The 24,102-nt window shown below is 37.3% G+C and overlaps 8 protein-coding genes across 8 annotated transcripts; 6 read left to right on the top strand and 2 right to left on the bottom strand.

Moving 5' to 3' along the window:
• Window positions 1-3,330: 3,330 nt before the first annotated feature.
• On the top strand, window positions 3,331-8,097 carry CBG03326 (the record flags this gene model as incomplete). Its single annotated transcript, XM_002633608.2, has 10 exons — window positions 3,331-3,419; window positions 5,093-5,269; window positions 5,319-5,414; window positions 5,459-5,558; window positions 6,265-6,463; window positions 6,512-6,673; window positions 6,722-7,066; window positions 7,111-7,227; window positions 7,280-7,894; window positions 7,943-8,097. 10 exons carry the CDS (start codon window positions 3,331-3,333, stop codon window positions 8,095-8,097), a joined length of 2,055 nt encoding a protein of 684 aa, XP_002633654.2.
• A 422-nt stretch (window positions 8,098-8,519) lies between these two features.
• Window positions 8,520-9,060, bottom strand: Cbr-dpm-3 (the record flags this gene model as incomplete). Its single annotated transcript, XM_045235701.1, has 2 exons — window positions 8,520-8,648; window positions 8,932-9,060. The coding sequence occupies 2 exons, from the start codon at window positions 9,058-9,060 to the stop codon at window positions 8,520-8,522; spliced, it is 258 nt and encodes an 85-aa protein (XP_045092362.1).
• A 506-nt stretch (window positions 9,061-9,566) lies between these two features.
• Window positions 9,567-10,253, top strand: Cbr-rps-23 (the record flags this gene model as incomplete). The annotated part of the gene is made up of 3 exons (XM_002633606.1): window positions 9,567-9,730; window positions 9,781-9,901; window positions 10,107-10,253. 3 exons carry the CDS (start codon window positions 9,567-9,569, stop codon window positions 10,251-10,253), a joined length of 432 nt encoding a protein of 143 aa, XP_002633652.1.
• An 832-nt stretch (window positions 10,254-11,085) lies between these two features.
• Window positions 11,086-12,391, top strand: CBG26383 (the record flags this gene model as incomplete). Its single annotated transcript, XM_045235700.1, has 6 exons — window positions 11,086-11,205; window positions 11,254-11,344; window positions 11,391-11,488; window positions 11,532-11,708; window positions 11,752-11,897; window positions 11,944-12,391. 6 exons carry the CDS (start codon window positions 11,086-11,088, stop codon window positions 12,389-12,391), a joined length of 1,080 nt encoding a protein of 359 aa, XP_045098193.1.
• Window positions 12,392-15,304: 2,913 nt separating this feature from the next.
• On the top strand, window positions 15,305-16,015 carry CBG03323 (the record flags this gene model as incomplete). The annotated part of the gene is made up of 1 exon (XM_002633605.1): window positions 15,305-16,015. One exon carries the CDS (start codon window positions 15,305-15,307, stop codon window positions 16,013-16,015), a length of 711 nt encoding a protein of 236 aa, XP_002633651.1.
• Window positions 16,016-16,493: 478 nt separating this feature from the next.
• Window positions 16,494-19,278, bottom strand: Cbr-thn-1 (the record flags this gene model as incomplete). Its single annotated transcript, XM_002633604.1, has 2 exons — window positions 16,494-16,937; window positions 19,021-19,278. The coding sequence occupies 2 exons, from the start codon at window positions 19,276-19,278 to the stop codon at window positions 16,494-16,496; spliced, it is 702 nt and encodes a 233-aa protein (XP_002633650.1).
• Window positions 19,279-21,674: 2,396 nt separating this feature from the next.
• CBG03321 lies at window positions 21,675-22,107 on the top strand (the record flags this gene model as incomplete). Its single annotated transcript, XM_002633603.1, has 2 exons — window positions 21,675-21,692; window positions 21,853-22,107. 2 exons carry the CDS (start codon window positions 21,675-21,677, stop codon window positions 22,105-22,107), a joined length of 273 nt encoding a protein of 90 aa, XP_002633649.1.
• Window positions 22,108-22,855: 748 nt separating this feature from the next.
• On the top strand, window positions 22,856-24,101 carry CBG03320 (the record flags this gene model as incomplete). The annotated part of the gene is made up of 4 exons (XM_002633602.2): window positions 22,856-22,967; window positions 23,010-23,499; window positions 23,548-23,622; window positions 23,669-24,101. The coding sequence occupies 4 exons, from the start codon at window positions 22,856-22,858 to the stop codon at window positions 24,099-24,101; spliced, it is 1,110 nt and encodes a 369-aa protein (XP_002633648.2).
• Window position 24,102: the final 1 nt, after the last annotated feature.

Here is a 24,102-nt window from a genome sequence, read left to right as displayed (position 1 = left end):
CTCATCTGATCCAGTTTTTGTTTCATCTTCTTTTTAATCATATCTGTTCCGAAAACTGTTTTTTTTTCTAAATTTGTTCCTCTCTCTCTCTCTCTCTCTCTCTCTCTCTCTCTCTCTCTCTCTCTCTCTCTCTCTTTCTGAAAGAATCCGTAGCTTTTCCCATTGACCTACTAATCGTCTAACTACTCCGAAATCCACGTAGTCTCCCCGAAGAAATGGCGGAACGGTCGTTAGACGAATCAAAAGTTATGAGAGAGGTTTCATCCGCCTCATTTGAATCGCTTTGTACTTTCGCTTACTGTTTTTTTTCAATCTCAATTTTGCTATACTGGTTTCGAAATGACCTGAAACGAGGTCATTCAGTTCAGGTCAGCCATTTATCTAATAAATTCCATAAAACCTGTAATAGAAGGGCTCCCTAATTTTTAACTTAACACCTTTCAAGTTTCTAACTTTGGTTTGAGTTTGGAATTTATGTCTGTAACAGAAGGGTCCGCTACTTTAAACGTTGATCCAATTTTTCTTGGTTCCTGTCAAAGATACAAGAAGTTGTCAACTGATAAATTATTTATCAGGATTTTAGAAGTGTTTTGTCAGTCAGCACGTTTTTGATATCTTGTATAAAATTGGAATAATTGAGCTCAAACTGGATCGTGTGGGAGCCCATTTTTTACAGGTCGTATGGTAATATTTGAAAATTTGAAGTCTAAGAAATTATCTCCATCAATTGCCTATGAAATGCAGTGTTTCCTTCCAAATTCTACCATTTTCTCTACTTCCTTTCTCTGGAATTGTCTTTTCAAATCTCCTCTCATTCTCATTGTTCTGCTCCCAATCCTTCACCGCAGGGCGTAAGAAACCAAATTCCTTCCTCAACTTTCTTGAGACACAAAACTTTCATCCCGATGGAAAAGAGACGATGATGATGAGATTTGCATGATGGTCGTTTCCCATTGTGACACCTTCTTGTCACTTCTTCTTTCCATTTCACCTACTGCCCTCATATGCAAATTAAATTCTCTTCTTCTTCTTCTTCTTTTTCATTCACTTTCATTTTGTAACTTTGTGGTCATTGACCGAGAGCGTTACAAAAGTTCTTTTCAGTTTGTAATCATTCGTGTTTATCAATGAACACTGAAATCAAGTTCTTCATGACCGAATGAACTTTTCGATAACCTAACCGATCACCTAGCCTGTTTCTATATAGACCCTCTCTCAAAATCGTATTCATTGGTTTTCTGTATTTTCTTTTATCGTTTATTTTCACACAAAGCTTGTTGTATCGTGTAAAAAAAATATTGCGCATGTGGAGGGGACAGACATTTATCTTGGTGTAAACTCAACACAAAACATGATAAAAGATGCGGGAGGGCAGTTTTTTGGATAACAAATTAAGTTGATACAGATAAAATTGAAACAGCTGATATTCGAACAAAATTTTGCAAACATGCTTATTTATATTTTCTTCCCAATTAGGATATTAAAAAAAAAGAATACAGTCGAATTAACCTTTGGCAGTTTCAGTGGGTAATTATGCTGGTACGCAAAAATCGGAGCTGTGGAAAAGAAAATCTGATGGCCGTGCCGATCTATCGTAATCAGCAAATTTTTTTACTTTCATATTTTTCTCTCTATTTTCGTCTTTTTTCTGGCAATTCTTTACAAGGAAGGTTTTTCAGACAACAGTTGAGAATTTGCTCAAAATTTGTACAAAGGTACTTTCGAACATTCTGAATCCGAATCCAAAAAAATGTTTAGTTCGTTCTCAAAAGGAGCGGAAATATGGCCTCTGAAAGTGCTTTTAGTACTAAATTTTGGCCAAAAACATGCATTTTTCGAGGTTAAAAATTAGTTTTTCAGGATTTGCTTGAGTGCGAAACTCATTTTTGGACATTTTTCTATCTTCTAAAGTAACTTTTGAACATTTTCAAAAAAAAATTTGAAAAAAACACTTTGAAAATGATTTTTTGAAAATTTTTTGAAAAGTGCGAAAAAACGTTCCAATTATTCAGAAACGATAAAAATAGCATTCTGACAAATTTTTTCAGCCCAATGTTGTCTTTGGGCTCAAAAAATCTCCGAAATCTGGTTGTTGTTAGAATTTTGACAGTTCCTAATTTCTGAAAAATCGCTTGAACTTAACTGAAACCTATAGAAATAGGTTTGATGTCTTAAAGTATAAGTATGCAAATTTTGAGCAAATTCTCAACCGTTGTCTAAAAAACTTTCCCTTGTTAGATTAAAAAAATTCAACTTATTCACACTTGTAAAATTCCGGGCCGGGCCTGAGGAAAATTTCAAAGCCCGGTAGCAAAAATTTTGTCATTTTGAACCGAATTTTGAGCTCTCAATACAATTTTTTATATTTTTTTGTGCTTTTTGGATTGTTTGTCTGTTTGATCAAAAAATATCAAAAAAAAACTCGAAACAAATTTTTTTCGTTTTTTGAAATTTTCAAAACTTGTGGAATGACCGGGCCGGGCCTCCGAAATTCGGGAAAAAGCCCGGCCCGGCCCGGCCCGTTACAAGTATGAACTTATTTGTTGATTTTCAACACAGAAATAGTATTTAAGAAAAAAGACTGAAAACTTAGATTACGGTGGTTTTGTTACAGTGACCATTGGCCACGCCCACAAGCTTTTCTCTTCCACAACTCAGATTTTTTTGCTCCAGAATAATTAATATTTTTCAAAGAATACAGTCTATGCAGTTTCAGTGAGTGATAAATTATGAATCGAAAAGTTCTAACCAATTTTTTAATCATCCAAAATTGATAACTTTTTCTGAAACCTGATATCTGGTCTCCAATATATATTTTTTTAACGTTATTGGCATGTATCTTCTTTGAATTTTCTATTCCATTTGCCATGGAATAATTATGATCTCCGCCGGAATGCCTTCTCGGTGATATTCTGATTCGTGCTTCTTCTTCTTCTTTTTCATTTTCCATTCGTGATTACAGTCCCTCTATTCTCCATTCATCCTTTCTCATCAGTCATCTCTCTGTCGTCCTTTTCTTTCTTCTGCTTCTTCTTCGTTTTCCATCAACCAACAGCAGCCACAGAAGAGACGGGGCAGGCTAGCATCGTCTGTCCCCTAGATACCGGTCCATCATCTTCCATTCTTGCCGTCTTTTTCTGTTTATGTTTCTTTCCTCTTTTATCACCGTCATCTTTTTTTCTCTTAAAACGTTGTATACCAATTCACCCAAATCACTTTTCTCTAATTACTTTGTTTTGATAATTTCAATCAGTGTTCATACCCTCTGAAACTTTTCATTTCAGTACATTTCTTCCCAACCATAACCACATTCTCTCATATCGGCGGGTCATGACGGATCGAGCGGATTGCTCAACTGCGACGACGAATTGGCGGAAGCCGAAGCCTCTCGCCACAGATGTTCTGGAAAAACCAGCTAGGTAAGCAATAGCCATTTCATTGAATTTGATGCTATATTTCTGACACTACAAGCATCTTTCGGGGTGTACTTTGGCCAATATAGATTGAGATAAAGGATCAAACAACAGAAAAATAGATGCCATTTAGAGAATTATGCGGTTTTTCGGAAAAGAACGAAGAGAGAATGCGCTAGGAAATGTACACAGGATATGCTACTGCCGTAAACGCTCTAATAAATAGTCATCCGAACAGTCTACTTTGAGCTCATATATCCCATTTCCTGTGACAGGTATCAAAAATTGGTCAACTGACAAACTTTTTATCATAAAATGAAAAGCATTTTGTTAGTGGACTACTTTTTGATATCATTTACAGGAACCGAGATAAATTGGATCAAAGGTGAAAGTTAGGGGCTCATTCTATTAGAGTGTTCATAGTAATCTAGTTTCTGACTTCTTTATTCTGAAACGCGACTTCTTTATTCTGAAAAGCATCTGAACGCATTCAAAAAACCATATTTGATGGGCATATTTTGAAATCCTGACATGCCGTAAAACCTGTAATAGAAGGGCCCCTAACTTTGAACTTTGAGCCAATTTATCTCGACTCCCGTAAAAGATATCAAAACGTGATCAACAGACAAAATATTTTTGATACTATGATAAAAATTTTATCAGTTGACCACTTTTTGAGATATTTCCCAGAAAATCAAATATATGAGCAAATTAGATATATAGGCAGTTCGGGTCGCTTTTAATTAGGTTGTGTACGGTGTTCTAGTTTCTGAACTCTTTAGTTAAAGATATTGCTTTGTGAAAGTTAAATTTCTGAACACATTCAAAAACGTAGATGGTAACCCATATTTGAAAAACCTGAAATGTTCCCAAAATATATATTGATTGAGTACTCATTTAGTCGGTTCTGGCTTTCCCAACTTTTGAACAAACAACTGTCACAATATCTGTTGATTCTTACTCAGGATTTTGAGTTATAATAAATGTTTTAGGGTGAAGAAGATGTTTAGTTTCACAGTCCTACATTCCAAACTCGAACCAAAATTCAAAACATAAAAGGTGTTATGCCCAAATAAGAAACTTATTAAAAACTAGGCATAAATCTTGTTTGGTTCCAGTTATGATCGAAATCGCATAATATTCGGAACGAAAATGCCACAAAACGATCTATGTCTGCAAATGAAAACCTGAAGCCATGACTTGTGGTCTTATCGCATTGCTTGTCCATATGTCCCGATTTGAAACAAAGCGTACTTCATTCAAAACGAACAAAAGACGCTACATCCTTTGAATGTTTATGTGATTCACCTAATCCCATAAATGCCCAAAATTTGTGCCCTTCCATTTGTCCTTCATCTGCAACTTTCTCCCGTACTCCTTCTTTTCTCTTCTTCTACCGTAAATGACACCTCTATTCCGTCGTCAGAACTTGTCCCTCATTTCTTTGACTCTCTGCGTCTCCAAGGGGACCTGTTTCCGTCGTCCGATGACCATCCGAATGGATTTGGCATACGGCAAATCATGACGTGACGTCGATGTATTACGCATTGTAGAACTGTTTGGCTTCGTATTTGTATTTGGAAAAAGCTGACTTAGAATTAGTACATCAAACTGAAAATGCAGGGTAATTTGGTTGTAGGCAAGAAATAAATATGAAGAATCATACAGAAACCTTTCAGGTTGCTTCCCAAAATGAAGCTGGAAGAACTGGTGACAGTCATGCTTCTAACAGTGGCAGCTATCGACCAATACCTTCCGATTGGTTTGGTTCTTGCAGGAGTTCTCCTACTGTATATTACAGTAGTCCATGGAGATTTTATTTATAGAAGTTATCTCACATTGAATAGGGATCTAACGTAAGAGGCGACAATAAAAAAGAATAGAGCTGAAATTGAACATTTTCAGAGGACTTGCGTTGATTATCGAAGTTAAAATTGACTTATGGTGGAGGTTACATCAGAATAAAGGAATTCATGAGTTGTTCTTGGATATCGTCAAAAAGTGAGATTTCAAATCAAATTAAACAACTAAAATTATATTTTCAGAAATCCAAAGAAAGCAGCGATGATTGATATTGAGAAAGATACGACAGAAACCTTCGAGGAATTCAATGCACATTGCAACCGATATGCTAATTATTTCCAGGTTTGTAACTTCAAAAAACTTTTATTTTTGAAAATTGAATGATTTTGGTAGTTACAAGTTTAAAAATATATACTTTGAAAAATTCGACCCAGGAAAAGTTTCGAAAGAATAAAATAGTACTGTAGCATGAAAAATTTTGAACACACTATCTTTAAATATTACTAGTTTCCAAAAATGATACTCTCAAAATTTTCAAAATGCCTTGGTAATCTGCATTCACCGAAAACCCCGTATTAGGAGGGCATGCCCTTATGTTGTTTCAAGGTTCCTCCAGAGGGCCCTTCTATTACAGGATGCCCTTCAATTAAAGGGCCCTTCTATTTTTCCTGTCAATTTTTCCGAAATTTGTCATTAAAAAAGCCCTTCTGTTTTTCCAAGCCTCTCTTGAAGGGCTCTTCTATTAGTGGGGCCCTTCTAATACAGGTTTTACTGTAATATGAAAGCAGTATGGCTTTACATAATAGCCCTCTGAAAGTTTGTGGCAAAAGTTATTGTAAAACCTGTAATAGAAGGGCCCCCACTGCCAAGTTGGAGCTAATTTTTCTTAGCTCTTGTGCTAGACATCAACTGATAAAGTTTCTATGATATTATGATAAACAATTCACCAGTTGATAACTTTTTCATATCTTTAACAGAAACCGAGATAAAATGGTTCAAAGTTGACAGTTAGACGATAAACGCCAAGTTCAAAAAAATCCTATTGCAGGGCCTGGGATACCGGTCTGGGGATGTTGTTGCTCTATACATGGAAAACTCTGTTGAATTCGTTGCTGCTTGGATGGGACTTGCGAAGATCGGAGTGGTTACTGCGTGGATTAATTCAAATTTGAAAAGAGAACAATTGGTTCACTGCATCACTGCTAGCAAGACGAAAGCTATAATCACCAGTGTCACATTGCAGAATAGTACATTTTCCTAAAGAAGAGTTCTAATTCTAAATTTGACAATTTCAGTGTTGATTGATGCAATCGATGAGAAGTTGTTCCGAGTGGATGGAATTGATGTGTATTCAGTTGGCGAACCAAAAAAGAACTCTGGATTTAAAAATCTTCAAAAGAATTTGGATGCTCAAGTCACTTCTGAGCCTAAAACGTTGGATGTCATTGACTTTAAAAGTAAGATCTTTTCATATCGTTCAACTTTGAAATTGATTCATTTTCCAGGCGTTCTCTGCTTCATCTATACAAGTGGAACAACAGGAATGCCAAAGGCAGCAGTCATGAAGCACTTCAGATACTATTCAATTGCTGTTGGGGCTGCTAAATCATTCGGAATCAAAGCATCGGACAGAATGTACGTTTCCATGCCAATCTACCATACTGCTGCTGGAATTCTCGGAGTCGGACAAGCACTTCTAGGAGGATCATCGTGTGTTATTAGAAAGAAGTTCTCGGCTAGCAACTTTTGGAGAGACTGTGTAAAGTACGATTGCACTGTTTCACAGTACATTGGGGAGATTTGTCGGTATCTTCTAGCTCAACCTGTGGTCAAGGAAGAATCTGTGCACCGTGAGTTTCGAGGTAATATTCAAAAACGTTTGTATTTTTTTTAGGAATGCGTCTATTGGTCGGAAACGGGCTTCGTGCTGAAATCTGGCAACCATTTGTTGATCGGTTCCGAGTGAGAATTGGAGAACTTTATGGGTCAACAGAAGGAACATCTTCTCTTGGTATTTTTTTCTAATTGTGGTTATTAAAATTTTCATTTTCATTTAATTTCAGTGAACATTGACGGTCATGTAGGTGCATGCGGGTTCTTGCCAATTTCTCCTCTAACCAAGAAAATGCATCCAGTAAGGCTGATTAAAGTGGATGATGTAACTGGAGAGGCTATCCGAACATCCGATGGACTGTGCATTGCATGTAACCCTGGAGAATCTGGAGCAATGGTATCTACAATCAGAAAGAACAATCCGCTCCTTCAATTCGAGGGTTACCTAAATAAGAAAGAAACTAACAAGAAGATCATTCGAGATGTCTTTGCCAAAGGAGACAGTTGTTTTTTGACTGGAGATCTTCTACACTGGGATCGGTTGGGATATGTCTATTTCAAAGATCGAACTGGAGATACGTTCCGTTGGAAGGGAGAGAATGTGTCGACTACAGAAGTTGAAGCTATTCTCCATCCCATCAATGGACTGTCTGATGCGACTGTTTATGGAGTAGAAGTGCCAAAACGTGAAGGAAAAGTCGGGATGGCATCTGTTGTTCGAGCTGTTTCGTTTGAAGAGAATGAGAGTCAATTCGTGGAGCGAGTTGGAGCCAGACTATCTTCCTCTCTTACGAGCTATGCTATTCCACAGTTCATCAGAATCTGCCAAGACGTTGAGAAAACAGGTACGCTTTGTTTTTCTTTCCAAAGTGTCTAATAGTTTTTATTTCCAGGGACATTCAAACTTGTGAAAACAAATCTTCAAAGAATCGGAATAATGGATACACCTTCGGATTCAATTTATATTTTCAATTCAGAGAATCGCAACTTTGTGCCGTTCGATAACGATCTGAGATGTAAAGTATCATTAGGAAGCTATCCATTCTAAATCATACCTTTTCAAAATAAAGGCAAGAAGTTTGCACTTCCTCGTTTCATTGTGTATTTTTCGCCATGTCTTACCGGTTTCTTTCTCCCATCACCTTTTCTCTACCCTGTCTTCGTTCATATTGTTCACTATTCTCAGTAACTAAATCCTGTCAGCTCATTCCTCCTGAATTTTTGGGGTACTACACCCTGCAACCAGTGCTTTATCAATTTCCTGTTGTTTTCAAGACTGTAATTTATTTATTTCTATTTTTCTCTGAGTTCTCTTGTTTTATTTCTCGCTAGTCTTTCGTGCACACTGTTGTCTTTCTTTGATGATTGTTCAAAAATAAAAACACTTCACTGTCTTTTTAAAAGTGTAATTACAACTTAATTAAAGCAAATATCACATAAAACCCATGGGAGCTTTGATTCACTCGGCCACTAATCGATTATTCTCTTTTGTTTCAGTTCCGCTCTCGCTTGTTTAATTTCCTGCAGGAGTTCCACTTTGGCTTCTGCACAATCGTTGAACGTTGCAACTCCGTAGATGACGTTGAAAGCTGCGTAAATCTGAAAAAAGAATAATTCAAAGACATAGAATTTTTAGGAATTTTTCCATGATAGCAATTAGTAATGCTGTTCTTCATATTTCGCTCTAAAAAACGCATTCAATGCTTTTTCTCGCATTCACGAATTGGTGTAAAACACATTTTCATCTCATAACCTATAACAATTTCCGTGGTTTATAGTTTTCGATGTAGGACTTATCAAAATTCACCCCAAGGAAAAATACTGCGAAGAATGGAGCCTGAAAAAGAATGAATGAAAAAAGGAACAAGTCAAGATAACTTACATAATAAACTAAGCAGTGTGCGCATTCAGGAATATACGATAGCACCGGCACAACTTCTGTATACGCGAGCAGCCAAACTAGAACGAGAAGAACAACATGTGCTGAATAGATGATCAGTTGTGATGCCATTCTGAAAAGATTACGATTGTAGAAGGGGAAAAATAGCTAATACTGACAAAAAAGAAGGCAAACATAGCTGATTTAAATAGGTGAAATACGATTTTAAAGTTTTTTCGATGTTTTTTTCATCATGTTTGTGTAAAACTTGAGCATTTTTTAATCCCGAAATCGTTTTTTCAGCTCCAAGTTTCGCTTCCAAAACGACGTTCACCTGCAGTTTCTAGGCCGCGGCCACCCCGGCCACCAGTTAGATGTGCAGGTTATACGGTAGCACTCGTTTCACTGTGTCTGTCTGCACAGAAAATACACTTATTTTTGACAAAATCCTAAATTTTTTCTTCGTTTTTTGTTGCCCAACATCGAGTTTTTCAAGTTTTTTGCACTTTCTCGGTTGAAAATGCTCAAAATCTTATAATTTATATCATTTTTGTAGCCTTTTAATTGGTTTCTACAGCGATTTTTCGTTAAATTTATATTACGCAATTTTTATTTGACTTATATTCTTTCTAGGTAATATGGGAAAGCCGAAGGGACTCTGCACGGCTCGCAAACTCAAGACTCATCGTCAAGAGCAACGATGGAACGATAAGAGATACAAGAAGGCTCACATCGGAACCCGCTGGAAGTCTAACCCATTCGGAGGAGCTTCCCACGCCAAGGGAATCGTTCTTGAGAAGATGTGAGTTTTATAGTGATAAATTTCATGTGCAATGTTTTTCTCTTTTTCAGCGGTGTTGAGGCTAAGCAGCCTAACTCTGCCATCCGCAAGTGCGTTCGTGTCCAGCTCATCAAGAACGGAAAGAAGATCACCGCCTTCGTCCCAAATGACGGTTGCTTGAACTTTGTCGAAGTAAGTTTTTTCTTCAAATGAATAACGGAAGCGAGGTCCAGAGTCACCTTTGAGAATAAGTGTCTTTTTGGTGCTAGGATTACTCGAAAATAAATTAGGGACTTTATGCAAGCAGCTGTTGCATTTTGCTCATCTGTTTCACCTCCGTTTCTAACAATTTAAAAAAAGCACTAGATTGAGATTATTCATATCTTGTGTCTTTCAGGAAAACGACGAGGTGCTCGTATCCGGATTCGGACGTTCTGGTCACGCCGTCGGAGATATTCCCGGAGTTCGTTTCAAGATCGTTAAGGTTGCCAACACCTCCCTCATCGCCCTGTTCAAGGGAAAGAAGGAGAGACCACGTTCGTAAATGGTTGTTGTTCTTGTTTTTCCGACATAAAGTTGTTGGGGTTAACCCAGTTTTTATTGTTATGCATCTCATAAAGCGCAAAAGAATATTCAAGTCAGTTAACACGATGTTGAAAGAAGCTTTTTTTTTTAATTGACGTGGGAGTTGAGTCGTTGTAGCTCTGCTGGGCTTTGTTTCCAACACATGTCAATGCGGTCGGTTCTCTTCCTATTGGTTTCATCAGTTGTTGTCTGGGGGAGGCAGTTCGTATTGCTCGACCCAGATGATTCAGACATAGAAGAAACAGCATCCAATATTAGCGTAAGACTTCCTATAATTTCGGGAACCATTTATAATCATTAGGATCTGGAACTACGGGCAAGATCATTGAGGTTAGCAAAATTTCGAAAATGGTTGAAGTATGATGTAGACTGTGATTTCATCTCGAGACACGAACTAGAAGTAAAAATTTCCCAAGGAAAATGTCCATTTCAGCCAGAGATTCAGAAGACGTGAGCCCATACGGGAAGATGGTTGTAAAGTCTTACTTGTTCAGAACTACCACAACTAAAGCACCGAAAAGTATTTTCTTCAAACGAAAAAGAAAACCTATTCCAGCGAAAGACAAGAGCTTATTCTCGCATGAGAACAAAGAAACTGTCGTTCGAGCAATTGTTGGTGGGTTATGTGTTACCGTAAAACCTGCAATAGGAGGATAAGCCTTTTTGATTTTCAAACCCGTCTGAGAAACTATTCGAAAACGTATTCCTATTTTAGCCTGTCTTTTTTCAACATCACTGTGACAGGCTTCTTCTCTTATATTCGTAATCTATTATCATCAGGCAACAATAAAATGCAAGAAATGGATTTGACACCTATAACTCTGCCTGAACTTTCCTTGATCAGTGGCTCTATGGTGACTTTCGAATGTGACCAGGAGAACCGAAAGAAAAACGGGAAGAAGAAAGAAGAGGTGGGTTGCTTGATGTGAAAGTTTCCTGAAATTCTGAAAAAAAAACAGGTCGAATTTGTTGAATGGTTTGTGAATGGAAAACGGATCGATCCAAGTTGGTTTGATTGGAGGGTTTCAGTTTCAATCGACGGAAAATTAGGTTGAGGGAGAGAAAGTTCTGAAATCAGAGTGACAAGATTTTCTAGGTGTTTGGCCGATCGGGGTAGATGACAGTGGTCACTTCGAGTGTTTGGCTGATGGACAGCTTAAATCATCTGTGACAGTGAAAGTTATTCCTGTTTCTGTAAGGTTCTTTAGTTAAACCAATCGATCTTCTCATTCTTTAGACTGTTCTCATAAGTGGACTCTTCAATTATTTATTCGTTTGTGCAGTTTTCGCAGTGGCCACCACGTCGATAGGATGTTTACTAGGAAACCGGAATCAAGAGAAAAAAGAAGTAGAAGTAGATCGAATGGAAGATTTTCTCGCTGAAAATGTGTTCAAAACCGACCAAATGGCCAAGGTCGAACTAATTTTTGTCTAATTGAGAAAACTTTTCAATTCAGGAAAGAGTAGCTAAATTGATAGAACAACAAGGCATGGTTGACGAACAACATTTGATAGAAAATAAGGCAAAAAGCAATAGATCAACTATCATGATTCTGCTTCAGAAACCTCAGATGAAAAATCTGAAAAATCAAAATGCCAATAAGTGATTATATTGACTTACAGAACTCACGTCAGTTGATTTTTTTCAGTACAACTTCGACAGATACTGGTACAGAAGGAACATCCACTGGAAAATCTTCGGATACTAATGTAACAACTACAGGGACCACGACCGGAACTACAACAGTGGAAACTGAACTAGGAACCACGGTCATGAAAACCGATGAAGAACAAATTGGAGCAAGTCAAGGAGAGGCACTTCCTGATGAAGAATCTGAAGAAGACGAAGAAGTTGGAGCAGGTGCATCTTCGAACGGTTCAACTGGTACAAGCAACGCTTCGAAAGGAACCTCGAAGGGCAACAAAACTAAAAAAGCGTCAAAAGATAAGAAAAATCGAAAAACTACGAAAAAATCTGCTGGAAACGGGAAGAAAAATGTAAAACAGGCTTCGAAACCTAAAGAAGCCGCAAAGGGTGCTGTCAAGAATACGAAGAAGAAAACAGTGTCAAAACCAGCACCGAAGAAGAAGAGATAGTCGCTGTTTGGGTCTTATGGAGAAAAAATGTTCGATCAACTATTCTTCATCTTTATACTCCAATACTGACGAAAAAGGATTCAGTTTCAGCTCTAGTCTTTTATTTAAAGAGTAAATTTGTTTTTCATGCTTCTTGAATCTTTTAAAATCTACTGAAGAACTTATGAAATTTTTGGGCTATATGATAACATTATAAGAAGATGCTTGTATAGAAATTGGAGCTCTGGAAGAGAAAAAACCGGTGCCAATGGTAGAAGGTCCCAAAGCGACAACTACGGTAACATAAAATTTCCGGTCCTTAAATACGTCGATTTTACTTTTTGACAAATTTCGAGTTGAAAATCTCAAAAAAGTAGAAAATGCAGTTTTTCTAAGTCTAAAAATTATCGAAAAACGTGCGAAAATCGAGAAAAAAATGGGAAAGAAAAATACTTGCTAACTACGGTAGCTTGGCCATGGCCGCGACCACCAGATTTCCTCTTCCACGGCTCCGATTTTTGCATACCAGCACAATAATTTCGATATTTCAGAATTCCAAAAAAACTTGAGAATTTCTGAATTCCTAAATTTACTGTCCATGTTCCTTTTTATGAAAACATGAATCTTTCCCTTATGTTATGCAGAAACTAAATCCAGTTCAGAACCCTTATTTTTAATCCACCTAAGTAATCTAATTCAACCAAGAACCTAATTCTCACCGCTGAGAGAATTTATTTTTGAGGAACAACTGGTTTCTCAGGCAACCAATTGGTGTTTGGATCAAATATCATTTGGTTTCCGACTAATGGGAAAGTCTGAGATATTTCTCTTAAACTCCTGAAAATTTTCTTCGTTATATCCCATGCACTTTGAGATTAAAGTCATGCTGAAGGTGTTGGTTTATTGCTGCTTCTACCGTAGTAGAAGATTTTTTGAAACGGGTTGGTGCATAAGTTCGGGAAATGATTTGAGAACTCTTGATGTTCCTATCCATCTTAGAACTATTAAGACGAGTTCTCTGCAGAACTCAACTTCAAGCCATTATCCACTGTACAGAAAATTCAAACTTGTTTTTTCTAGCTGATTTCTCATATATTGCATGTTTATAGTTTGTCCCGATTCGTCCCACCCCTGCAAAAATATGGTCGTGGGGTGTCTAAAAAATTTTTTTCAAAAGTGAAATAATGATCAGATCTTAACGTAGAACGTTTTTGGACACTATTTCAAAAATTTTTTGTGTTGGCACTATACTAATATTATTCCGTCTTCCTGGGAAAAAAATGCAGTTTTTTGCAAAAAAGCTATTTTTTGGACCAGAAAATGCCCGTCCCGAAAAAAATTTCCATTATTTTCCAAAATTTAACATCAAATTTAGATTTCTAGTCAAAAAATACATTAGAAAATGTTTGCTTTTGTTTAAATATCCTGGGTCCACTGCAAGTGTTAGGCCAAAAAGTGCGAAAAAAAGAGGTTTCACCATGTGGGGGAGTACATGGCTACTAAATTTCGTTCAAAATCGACCCTCTCCAATTTTGATGAAATTTGTACCAGATATAATATTTTTTGATAAGTAGTATTCTGTCAAAATTTCAAGATTCGTTCTCATCGCCTTCATGTTTTTCTGGATCTCGTATTTTTTCACTGAAAATGGACTTGGAAGCAAGAAAAAACAAGTTTGAATTTTTCTGTGCAACACTATTTTCGGTTCTGGCAGAGAATGTGTCTTAACACTTTTTGCTGTCCACTATTGTCAAGATTCTACAAACTGTACTTGACGGAATCTTATTTACTCTCGCTTACTTTTCTGACAGTGCCGGCTTTCCAAATACTGTCAGGATTCGAACCTCATTTTCAAAATTTCTATTCAAGCTATCCAAAATGTGTTAACTGACAAAATGCTTCTGATATTATGATTTTATCAGTTGAAAATTTTTTCATATCTTTCACAAGGAACGGAAAAAAATTAGCTCAATGATAAAAGTAAGGATGCTCTTCTATTACAAATTTTACGGTATTTCCAAAAACTAGATGTATTTCAATGTTGTTTTGAAAAGTGTGTGACATCCGTAACTTATTCTGAAAAAAAACCTTAACTAGGTCTACCGGTTAGGTTTAGGTCTAGGAATTAGGTCTGGGATAGTATGTCGTTTTTTTGATTCTGAGAAAAGGGACTGGAAAAAAAATTGAAAACTATTAAATCGTTTTATATTTTCCAGCAAATTCGGAATGTGATCCCCACTTAAACGAAAATAAGTAGAAAACCGTCCAAAACATTTAAAATGAAATTACAGAGTCTAGGTACAATATTTGTCTGAAACAGGCTGTTTTTTTTAATTAGAGGTTTGGAAATGATCTTTTTAATATTCAGAACATTTTTAAATCGCATAAAGTTTAGTTTTGCTCTATACGAATAATCATATTCAATAACTTCACCCCAGAATTCTTCTTAAGAAGACAATCAAGAGATCATGGTACCTCCCACGGTGAAATTACTTCTGTGAAATTCATAGAATTTAGGTTCATCTTGTGAAGTCATACTTTGAGAAATTACATGAATGTTTCCTCCCAATTTTGAATTGTAAACCATTACTTGAACTACTCGAGAAATTTGTCTGTCCTTTTCATTTCAATCAATTCATTTAATGTCAGTCAATTGCTCATCCAGCATTTGAATACAGAAATCTTCCGTATCTACATATCGTAGTTATTGTGCTTTGGATTCATGAAAAAATATGTGACCACTCTTTTCCCTTCTCCCAAAAAAAAAGATTTCCTGACTCCGCCTTTCTGTCAGCTCCGGCTCCATGGTTACGAAGGGAAATTGCAGTCTTTTCGGCTTTTTGATTCTGGTGATTGCCACACTTTTCCTCACTTTTGTCAACATACTTTCGATTTCCAGCTTTAGAAACATTTTCCCCTATTGAATATTTTCAGATGAAGCACAAGCTTTGCCTCCTGCTCATATTAGCAATCGTTCTGAGTTCAATTGCTGATTCTGATTCGTCCGATGATGATGATAAGAACAGAGACGAACCTTCTAAGGATGACCCAATAGATGAACAGGATGATAATACAGATGAAGAAAAAGAAGGGGGAAATGGGGATGGTTCGAATCAAGATGGTGGAACGGAAGAGGCTCTGGCTACGGAAGCACCAACATCTGAAGAAAAAAAAGAAGGAAAGAACAAGAATAAGACCAAGGCAAAAGATGAATTGAGTGATTGGGATATCGACAAAATGTTTGGAGACCAAGCCAATGAACCCAAGTCAGAAGACAACTCCACCCACCATACTCAAGCACCATCACCATCTGGATCAGGAGCAGGATCGGGATTCTCTGCCGGCACCGGCAACTCAGGAAATGTAGGCGGAGGAGGCTGGTTGGGGAGTCTTTTTGGAAGCGGTGGATTGATTGGTAACCTAGATGCAACTTCTGCTCCAGTCACTACTCCTCAATCTACAGAACCAGCCAAAGAAGAGTCGAAGGATGAATCGGGGGGCACACAAGGATCACACGGAACAGTTGGTGGTAATTCATTTTATCCATTGCCTCGTCAAGTTGATATCTGGGATCGCCTTTTCGTTCTCGCCGCTTTCCCAATTTGTTTCTTTGCTGTTCTGCTCAAAGCAGAAATGTTCCGTTGAGTTTTGATCTCTTTCTTTGTAATCTCGAATTTTCTGATTGATAATGGCGAACCAATAAACTGTTTATGTTGATGAGCGAACTTGTTTACTTAAAAGACTTCATTTAAAAAATACTGGAAAGTTGTATGATGAAAAATTCAGAATCAAAAATTTTGTTGTGTTTGTCTTAAGATCACCGGAAATTAAATTGAACTTTGGTGGCATTCTCTGTGAACATTTGGTTAATAACCAAAAGGAAACATTTATGAGAATGAGTTTGGATAGGTCAAGAGGAGTACCGAAATCAAATTAATGATATTATAAAGAATAAAAAAAAACTTGGCGGCAATGCACCGATTAAAAAGGAATGTGACACATTTCGATAACCCTTGGGCGTATTTCACGACGAACTAGAGAATTTTTATGAAATGAGTGTTGTAAACAAGAATACAAGGCATAATATTTATACATAGTAAAATATACAAACAAAAAATAGATTTTAGCAGAACTGAACAGTGTAAGATGCTGTTGCTTGGCATGTGAATGTTGAGGAAGAATCATCGTAGGCGTAGGAGTAAGCAGTTGGGCAAGCATCCTTGAACATCTGAGCAGTGGCCGAACGATGGCATTTGTCTGGAGTTCCGTATGCTCCACGGCAGCATTCTTGGTCGGTGTTGTATCCGAGACATCCAGATTTACAGGCAACAGTGTTTCCGTTGTGTCCCTTCACAGAAAGAGCAGCTGGGCACTCAGAGTTGATATCCTTGACACATCCACCGGCACGTTTGCATCCAGATCCACCATGTGGGTCAATCAGAACTGGAAGGTTGTATCCGTCGACTAAAGAAACATCATAGAAGTCTTGTCCTCCCCACGCCTTCAAGGTGAATTCAGCGAGAGATGCCGGTGGGACTCCTCCTGCTCCATTACATTGCTCAGAATTCTGAAAGCTTCTTGTTCGTTCTGTTAATTTCTAGTTTACTCACTCTGCAGAATCCAGTCTCGCAGTTGAAGTTTCCATCACATCCAGTTCTTGCCCAAACGCGTCCAGCGGTCCATGCATCATCTACGTTAATGTCTCTGGATTGTCCGGCATCCAATCTGAAACCTCCTCCGGATGGATTTCCGGGTCCGAGAATTCCTGGCCAAATGGTGAATGGACATTTGTTGTAGATGGTGATTTTGCGGGATTCGGCAGCAACGGCCAAAAGAAGAAGTGCAACAGTCAACTTGACGAGAGCCATTACTGAAAAAAACGTTTAAAAAAAAATAAGAGCTACCTTTTTACGAAAAGGGCGAGAGGAAGTAGTGGAAAGGAAGAAACCGATATCATTTCCCTCAACTGACCTTCCTTTTTATACTATTCCGAACGACGTAGCTTGCACAATGTATCTCTGTCTTATCAGTTGTTAATTGACATTTTTTGGTTTCCTTTTTCAAACACCTCCTTTTTGGTCTCTCAAAAGCAGTTCTCTTTCATTCGAATACTATTTCATAGTTATTTTACGTACCGTGATTCTCGGGAATCTGTGATTAATATCTACAGAATAGAAGATACTTTTGGCCATAGATCAATTCCGGAAAGAGGCGGAGCCACGAAAAACGGAAAAGAGTTATCGTGAAAGGGCGTTTAGAACTTTCAGGAAACAAGATAATTTTCATAAATGTCTAAAGAACACGAGAACTTGTTATGGAAGTATCATGATTCCTTGTCATACTTGTTCGTGATGTTTTAGATTGACATTCTCGGTTAAAGAAATCATAAAATCACTTTGAAGTGGTGATAGAATAGTAATGAATTCAAATATCTGGAATATAGTCTCATGAAACTTGTTGTATTTTCCGGGAGCTAGGATATCTCAATTTTCAGATTATTCTGCCGTAAGACACACAAATAGTTTTGGTGTACAATTTTGTGCCGTTTTATTATTTGCTAGCAAATTCTAAACAATAAGGACAACATCGTGAACTGATTCACTCTTTTCAAGTTACCTTAAACACTTTTGTAAAAGGCCAACCTATACTCGCACTTTGAGTCCATATATCTCATTTCCTGTGAAAGATATCAAAAAGTAGTAAACTGACAAAATGTTTATTTTAATAGAAAATGTATTTTGTGTATTTTGCAAATTGATCACTTTCTGTTATCTCTTTCAAGAACCGAGATAAATTGGCTCAAAGTTCCAGTATAGGGCTGTCATTTTATTAGTGTTTACGGTAACTGATGTCCAACTATAAATGCCCGATGGCAAACTTCTTGCTGGAATTGGTATCAGAATATACCACACTGTGTCATGAGATATTAGTTTTGCGTCCAATGTAGTTAATCTTCTGATCCTAACTATGAAAACTCATATATTTATCACCGGAGTCACCGGAGTTTCAATTCTTTCAAAAGGAAATTCGTCTACTTTCAATGATTTTCCCCAATCTGGTGATAAAAATAGAGAATCACTTCCACAATATATGTATGAATTCAAAAGTGTCTGTTGCATTTATACAGATTTATTCAGTTTTTAAATCCAAGAGAAATATAAGTTTAGCAGAATTGAACAGTGTAAGATGCGGTTGCTTGGCATGTGAATGTTGAGGAAGAATCATCGTAGGCGTAGGAGTAAGCAGTTGGGCAAGCATCCTTGAACATCTGAGCAGTGGCCGAACGATGGCATTTGTCTGGAGTTCCGTATGCTCCACGGCAGCATTCTTGGTCGGTGTTGTATCCGAGACATCCAGATTTACAGGCAACAGTGTTTCCGTTGTGTCCCTTCACAGAAAGAGCAGCTGGGCACTCAGAGTTGATATCCTTGACACATCCACCGGCACGTTTGCATCCAGATCCACCATGTGGGTCAATCAGAACTGGAAGGTTGTATCCGTCGACTAGAGAAACATCATAGAAGTCTTGTCCTCCCCACGCCTTCAAGGTGAATTCAGCGAGAGATGCCGGTGGGACTCCTCCTGCTCCATTACATTGCTCAGAATTCTGAAAGCTTCTTGTTCGTTCTGTTAATTTCTAGTTTACTCACTCTGCAGAATCCAGTCTCGCAGTTGAAGTTTCCATCACATCCAGTTCTTGCCCAAACGCGTCCAGCGGTCCATGCATCATCTACGTTAATATCTCTGGATTGTCCGGCATCCAATCTGAAACCTCCTCCGGATGGATTTCCGGGTCCGAGAATTCCTGGCCAAATGGTGAATGGACATTTGTTGTAGATGGTGATTTTGCGGGATTCGGCAGCAACGGCCAAAAGAAGAAGTGCAACAGTCAACTTGACAAGAGCCATTACTGTAATTTTGGATGATTGGAAAAGGTGATACAATTTAAAAGTTGAAAACTGTTCAAAATGTATGAATGATCAGTGGGTAGATGGGAACTGTTTTATAGTACATAGACTCCGCCCACTACCAAATTCTCACTTTCGATTGGAGAGTCTACTGTTTTTTAGACCCAAGTAGGTGGGGCTAACAAACTGTTAGGGAAGAAAAATCAAAAAGTTAATGATGATTCATTCTAAAGAATGGGAGACATGAGGAATAATGAAGAGGATATCTCTCAATAACAAAAGAATTGATAGTTAGTCTTAGCAATGTACACACTAAAAGAATCTGGTCACCTGTTTACCAAAGTTCTTCTTCCCACTTTCGAGATTTTTCCTCAATCGTTCATCATTAGCAGTGTTGAGCGGAATTTCGTCTGCCGTCTTCCTCAACGTTCAGAAAAATCACAAATATCGGAAGACTAGAATTTTTGTAGGATTTGTTGAATTTTTTGAAAGTTTTCCGAGGCTCTTTCAGAGGATCCGTCTAACTGCAAAACTCGAATCAGTCTTGTTTTTCAATTAGTAATTACTCGATTTTCTGTCTTCCGTCTTCCGCTTCCAAACATCCAAAGTTTTATTTCATACATTTCATTTTCTAAAGAGCCTCACTGAGCTTGTGAATGATTGTTTTTTCATTATTGGGCTACTTCCTTCCGATCTTGGTTTCGACTTTTCATTTGACATTTTAAAAGTAAACATGACTAATTTAAAATAACAGTGATCTCATGGCATTCAATGATCATCTAATTCTATTTTCATGTGCTATAGGTATACCATTCACTGGTGTTTTCTGCAAAACTTGAAACTATACAGACTTATCTCCATGAAATCCTTCTTTGTTCCTAATTCACATTTTGAACAATTTTTCTTATCAGTCGCCATAGCAGTGTCTTTTCTGATTTGTGGTTTCATTTCTCGTGATTGATAAGAACGAAAAAATCAAAGTTATTCAGGAAGATACGATGGATTAGATATTGCATTAATTTCCGGTTTACAGAAAAATTTGATCACAAATACTGAAATCGGAAACCGGAAATTAAATTAAAAAATGTAAAAGTAGTGATTTCTAATCGAGCACAAAATTTGAATGAAAAGTATTTGCATCGAGGGCGATAATTGAAAAAATGAAATCCGGTTTAATTTATGTACATTACCGGCCAAAATATATAATTTTACCTACTTTCAGTTTATAATAGACAACTTTAGATGTCTAAAATAAATTTTGGATGAGGAGAATAGTTTGTTGGTCCACTACACAAAAATAGAGCTATATTGTTATAAACATTTTGTCTGTTAGCAAAATTTTGATATTTTCTACCAGAACTGAGATTTTTGAGCTTAAAATTGCGGGTTTGAATATCATTATATTAAAGTGTTTACGGCAAACTGTATGAAACACCAATAGAATGCCAAAGTTGTCTATTACAGAACTGAAGCTATATTCTTGTGTAGGAAACTTAACCATTTTCAACTAAAAATGCTATAAAAAAACGTTATAATTTTTGACCGGTACTGTATATTCAAACCGGGTTTCATGTAACTAAAACGTTCTCAGGCAGGTTGTTTTCCGATATACGCTTATTGAGGTTTTTCAGCTATAAAAAACATGTCTGTTAAAGCAAGGTAAAGTCGCAGATCTTCTTGTTTTTGCACCAAATCTCGGTAATTTTCATCAAAAGGAATCTCAATTCAAGACCATATAAAGAAACAGAATGATAGTTTTTCAATTTTTCTACATCGAACAAATTAACTGAAGTCCCAATAAACCTGAAAATCTGGCTGTGACTTATCGAGCCTATAAACTTTATTAAACGCTCTTTGTATGAATCATCTTTGCATCTTCCTTGAATCTAACGTAATTTCTATTTCCTCAACCCATGCAATCTTGTTAATTTGCACCCAACTTCGAATATTTGTGACCACCAATGATGTATCAAAAAAATCAGTTAATTTTATCAATTTTGATGCTAAACTACACCATGCTCTCCTCTTACAGTATTCTGAAATTCCTTCAAATTTCCAGTGTATTCTTTATTTCTATTGAATCTGCTAATCTACCATAATCTCTTTTGTTTCTTTTTTTACCACATTCATTTTTCTGATTCCGAACTTCAAGCTGATAACAGAACATGAATGTCTCAATCAGTGATTGATAATCAACATTTTTCCAGTTCAAAAACGGAATTCATTGAAATAAAATAACGGATGGGTACACAAAACACTGGAGTTTATGCAGCGAAAAAATGTTCAAAATGGATCACAAAACGTTTCTGATAAAGAGAAGAAAACGGACGAGCTGACCTCGATTGGTTCTTGAAACTAAAAAGACCAAAATTGAAATTTTGTGATAAAAGGAAGAGATGGAACATAGAACATTCGTAAGTAAACAAGGAAGCCGCATCTTGTTTTTTTTTCCTGGGTATCTACGGTCCGGTTCAACTTGAAAGTATGGGTTTCAACTCTGAAATTTTCAAATTTGCTTTCAATTATTTTTTGATAGCTTCATGATAATATAAAAACCCATTATTTTATTTTCAGATTCTCACAATTTCGATTCTATTACTGTTGAATGTTGGAGTGGAGAGCAGGACAATTGTTGTTTATAACAACTGCCCATTTTTAAATTGGCCAGGTGTCTTCGGACCGGGAAATCCAGAAGGAGAAGGATTCAGATTGGATACTTGGACTGCAAAAAATCTGAATGCTGTGGATGATTGGAATGGGAAAATATTGGCTAGGACTGGATGTGATGAAGATTTTAATTGTGAAACTGGAACTTGTTTAGTGAGTTAGGTTCCGTCGACAAGCCAGCCTTTTTTGTGTTCTAAATCGAATGGCAGTCACAGATTTTTCATTTCATTTTCATCAATTCCGGAACCCTCTAAATTGAGGAAATCCTATCTTTATTGAATGCACTGTACTTGACGTCTTCCTGAAAAATCATTCTAAAACCTAGAATTCATTTTCACCAGAAAAATAAAGGCTTCAGGAATCCGTATGAAAAAAGATTCCGAATGTTATGCGAATTCCCCTTCAAAATAGAAATTACAGTGACCGTCATGTTTATCAGATTTCCGTTCAATAGCTGTCACTTCATTCACAGTAAACGGATGATCCGTCTACCATCCGTCAACGGCCCGCCCGCATTGCTAATAGTAAGACGGTGACTAGGCTTTCAGCCGCCCACGAGCAGTTTTTCGCCGGTCGCGCTCCATTTAAAACTTATAGTTAATTTTAGGGCTCTGAAAATATGGAAACGATTTCTCAATTATTTAATTCAGAGGGTATCAAACAAAACATTACATTTTTAATCAATACAAATATAATAATTAACTAGATCGTTCCTAAAAATACAGTACCAACCCAATGAATGAAGTTTCTCTATTTGTCGATTTTTGTTTTCCTCCAAAGATTGCAGAAATCCAGAAAATGAAAATAATTTTAGGTTACGGTAGTTGCTTTTTTTCAAGGTTACGGTAGTTGCCTCCGATTTTTTTGTACCAGAATAATAATTTCAAAGTCCTGCATAGAATATTTTTAGATGGATACAATCTTCCGATGTTTATTGATGGGTCGGGTTGCCAAAGAGCCGGTGGATGCGTTTCCGATGTCGATGCTGAATGTCCTTCAACTCCTCCCCTGTCTCGTAGACTGTGACGTCACCATAGAAATCGACTCTTGACAACACAACCCAGGGACCACTGAAGGCAAACACAGAGAAGAGGACGATGTGTCCTTTCCCAGACAGAAAAAGGTCACCTGTCTCGTAGATACGATCTGGTTGGGGACTCTTTTGCTCTGTCTTCCCCCTTTCTATTCATTCTTACTCGCCCCGTACCCTTCTGAACGGTTGTTCCTCATTTTCTTCTTCTTCTCAGCCTACTTGTTCAAAATCGATCTTCTTTCAGAAATCATGGCTCTTCCCGATTCTGAATTGAACATCATGAAGGAACAATTCAAAGTACTCAAAGATCAATTCTTGGAGCAACGTTCCCAATTGTATGCTGCGACGAAAAACAGGGAAAATGAGGAGTATGTGACTGATTTGGAGAAAAAACTCAAACAAGCGCAACAGGAAAATGAGGATCTGAAACAAATCATTGCAATGAATCAAGTGAAAGCAGGAGATGATTTGAAAGATCTTTTGATGCAATTGGAAACAGAACGAGAGAAGAACAAGGCAAAGTAAGATATAATGAAAAAGGAATATTTAAACAAAATTAAACATTTCAGAGGCTATTGGAACTTGACCAAGGTGGGACTGCTGATGGAGAAACTCTCGGACCGATTCGACGAAAGCGAGGAAATGTGAGAAATTTCAAATCTAGAATATTTTATGATAAAATAATTACAGAATGTTGACAAACTGTCAATACGCAAAAACTTACCTCGAACCACAACGCATCCAAGAAACGATCGATCGCTATTTGATTTTAATTGGGAAAACTGTGAGAAACAAGAAGGAAAGCTTTGACGATCTCACCAAACAACTGGACGAAGCAAATAAAAACGCTGCTTATTACAAGAAGAAGTTCGACGAATCAGAGTCTCAGCTGAAGTTCGATGCACGACTCACAGCGCAGATCCAGGAGAAGATCAATCAGATGAGTATTTCATTGGAAGGCCACAAGAAGTTAGTTGCTGAGTTGGAAGAGGAGAAGAAGAAGGGACAAAGGCTCGCAGAGGGTGTTCTGGACGATCTGGAAGAGAACCACAGCTATGGTGATGAGGTCGAAAAGGTCGATGAGGACGACGATAAAGAGGAGGACCAAGATGAAGAAAAATAAT

The sequence above is a fragment of the Caenorhabditis briggsae genome, assembly GCF_000004555.2.
Source record: "Caenorhabditis briggsae complete genome, chrIV, whole genome shotgun sequence".
Lineage (NCBI taxonomy): Eukaryota > Metazoa > Nematoda > Chromadorea > Rhabditida > Rhabditidae > Caenorhabditis > Caenorhabditis briggsae.
Note: the sequence above shows the minus strand (reverse complement) of the source record. Positions and strands in the feature narration are given on the sequence as shown.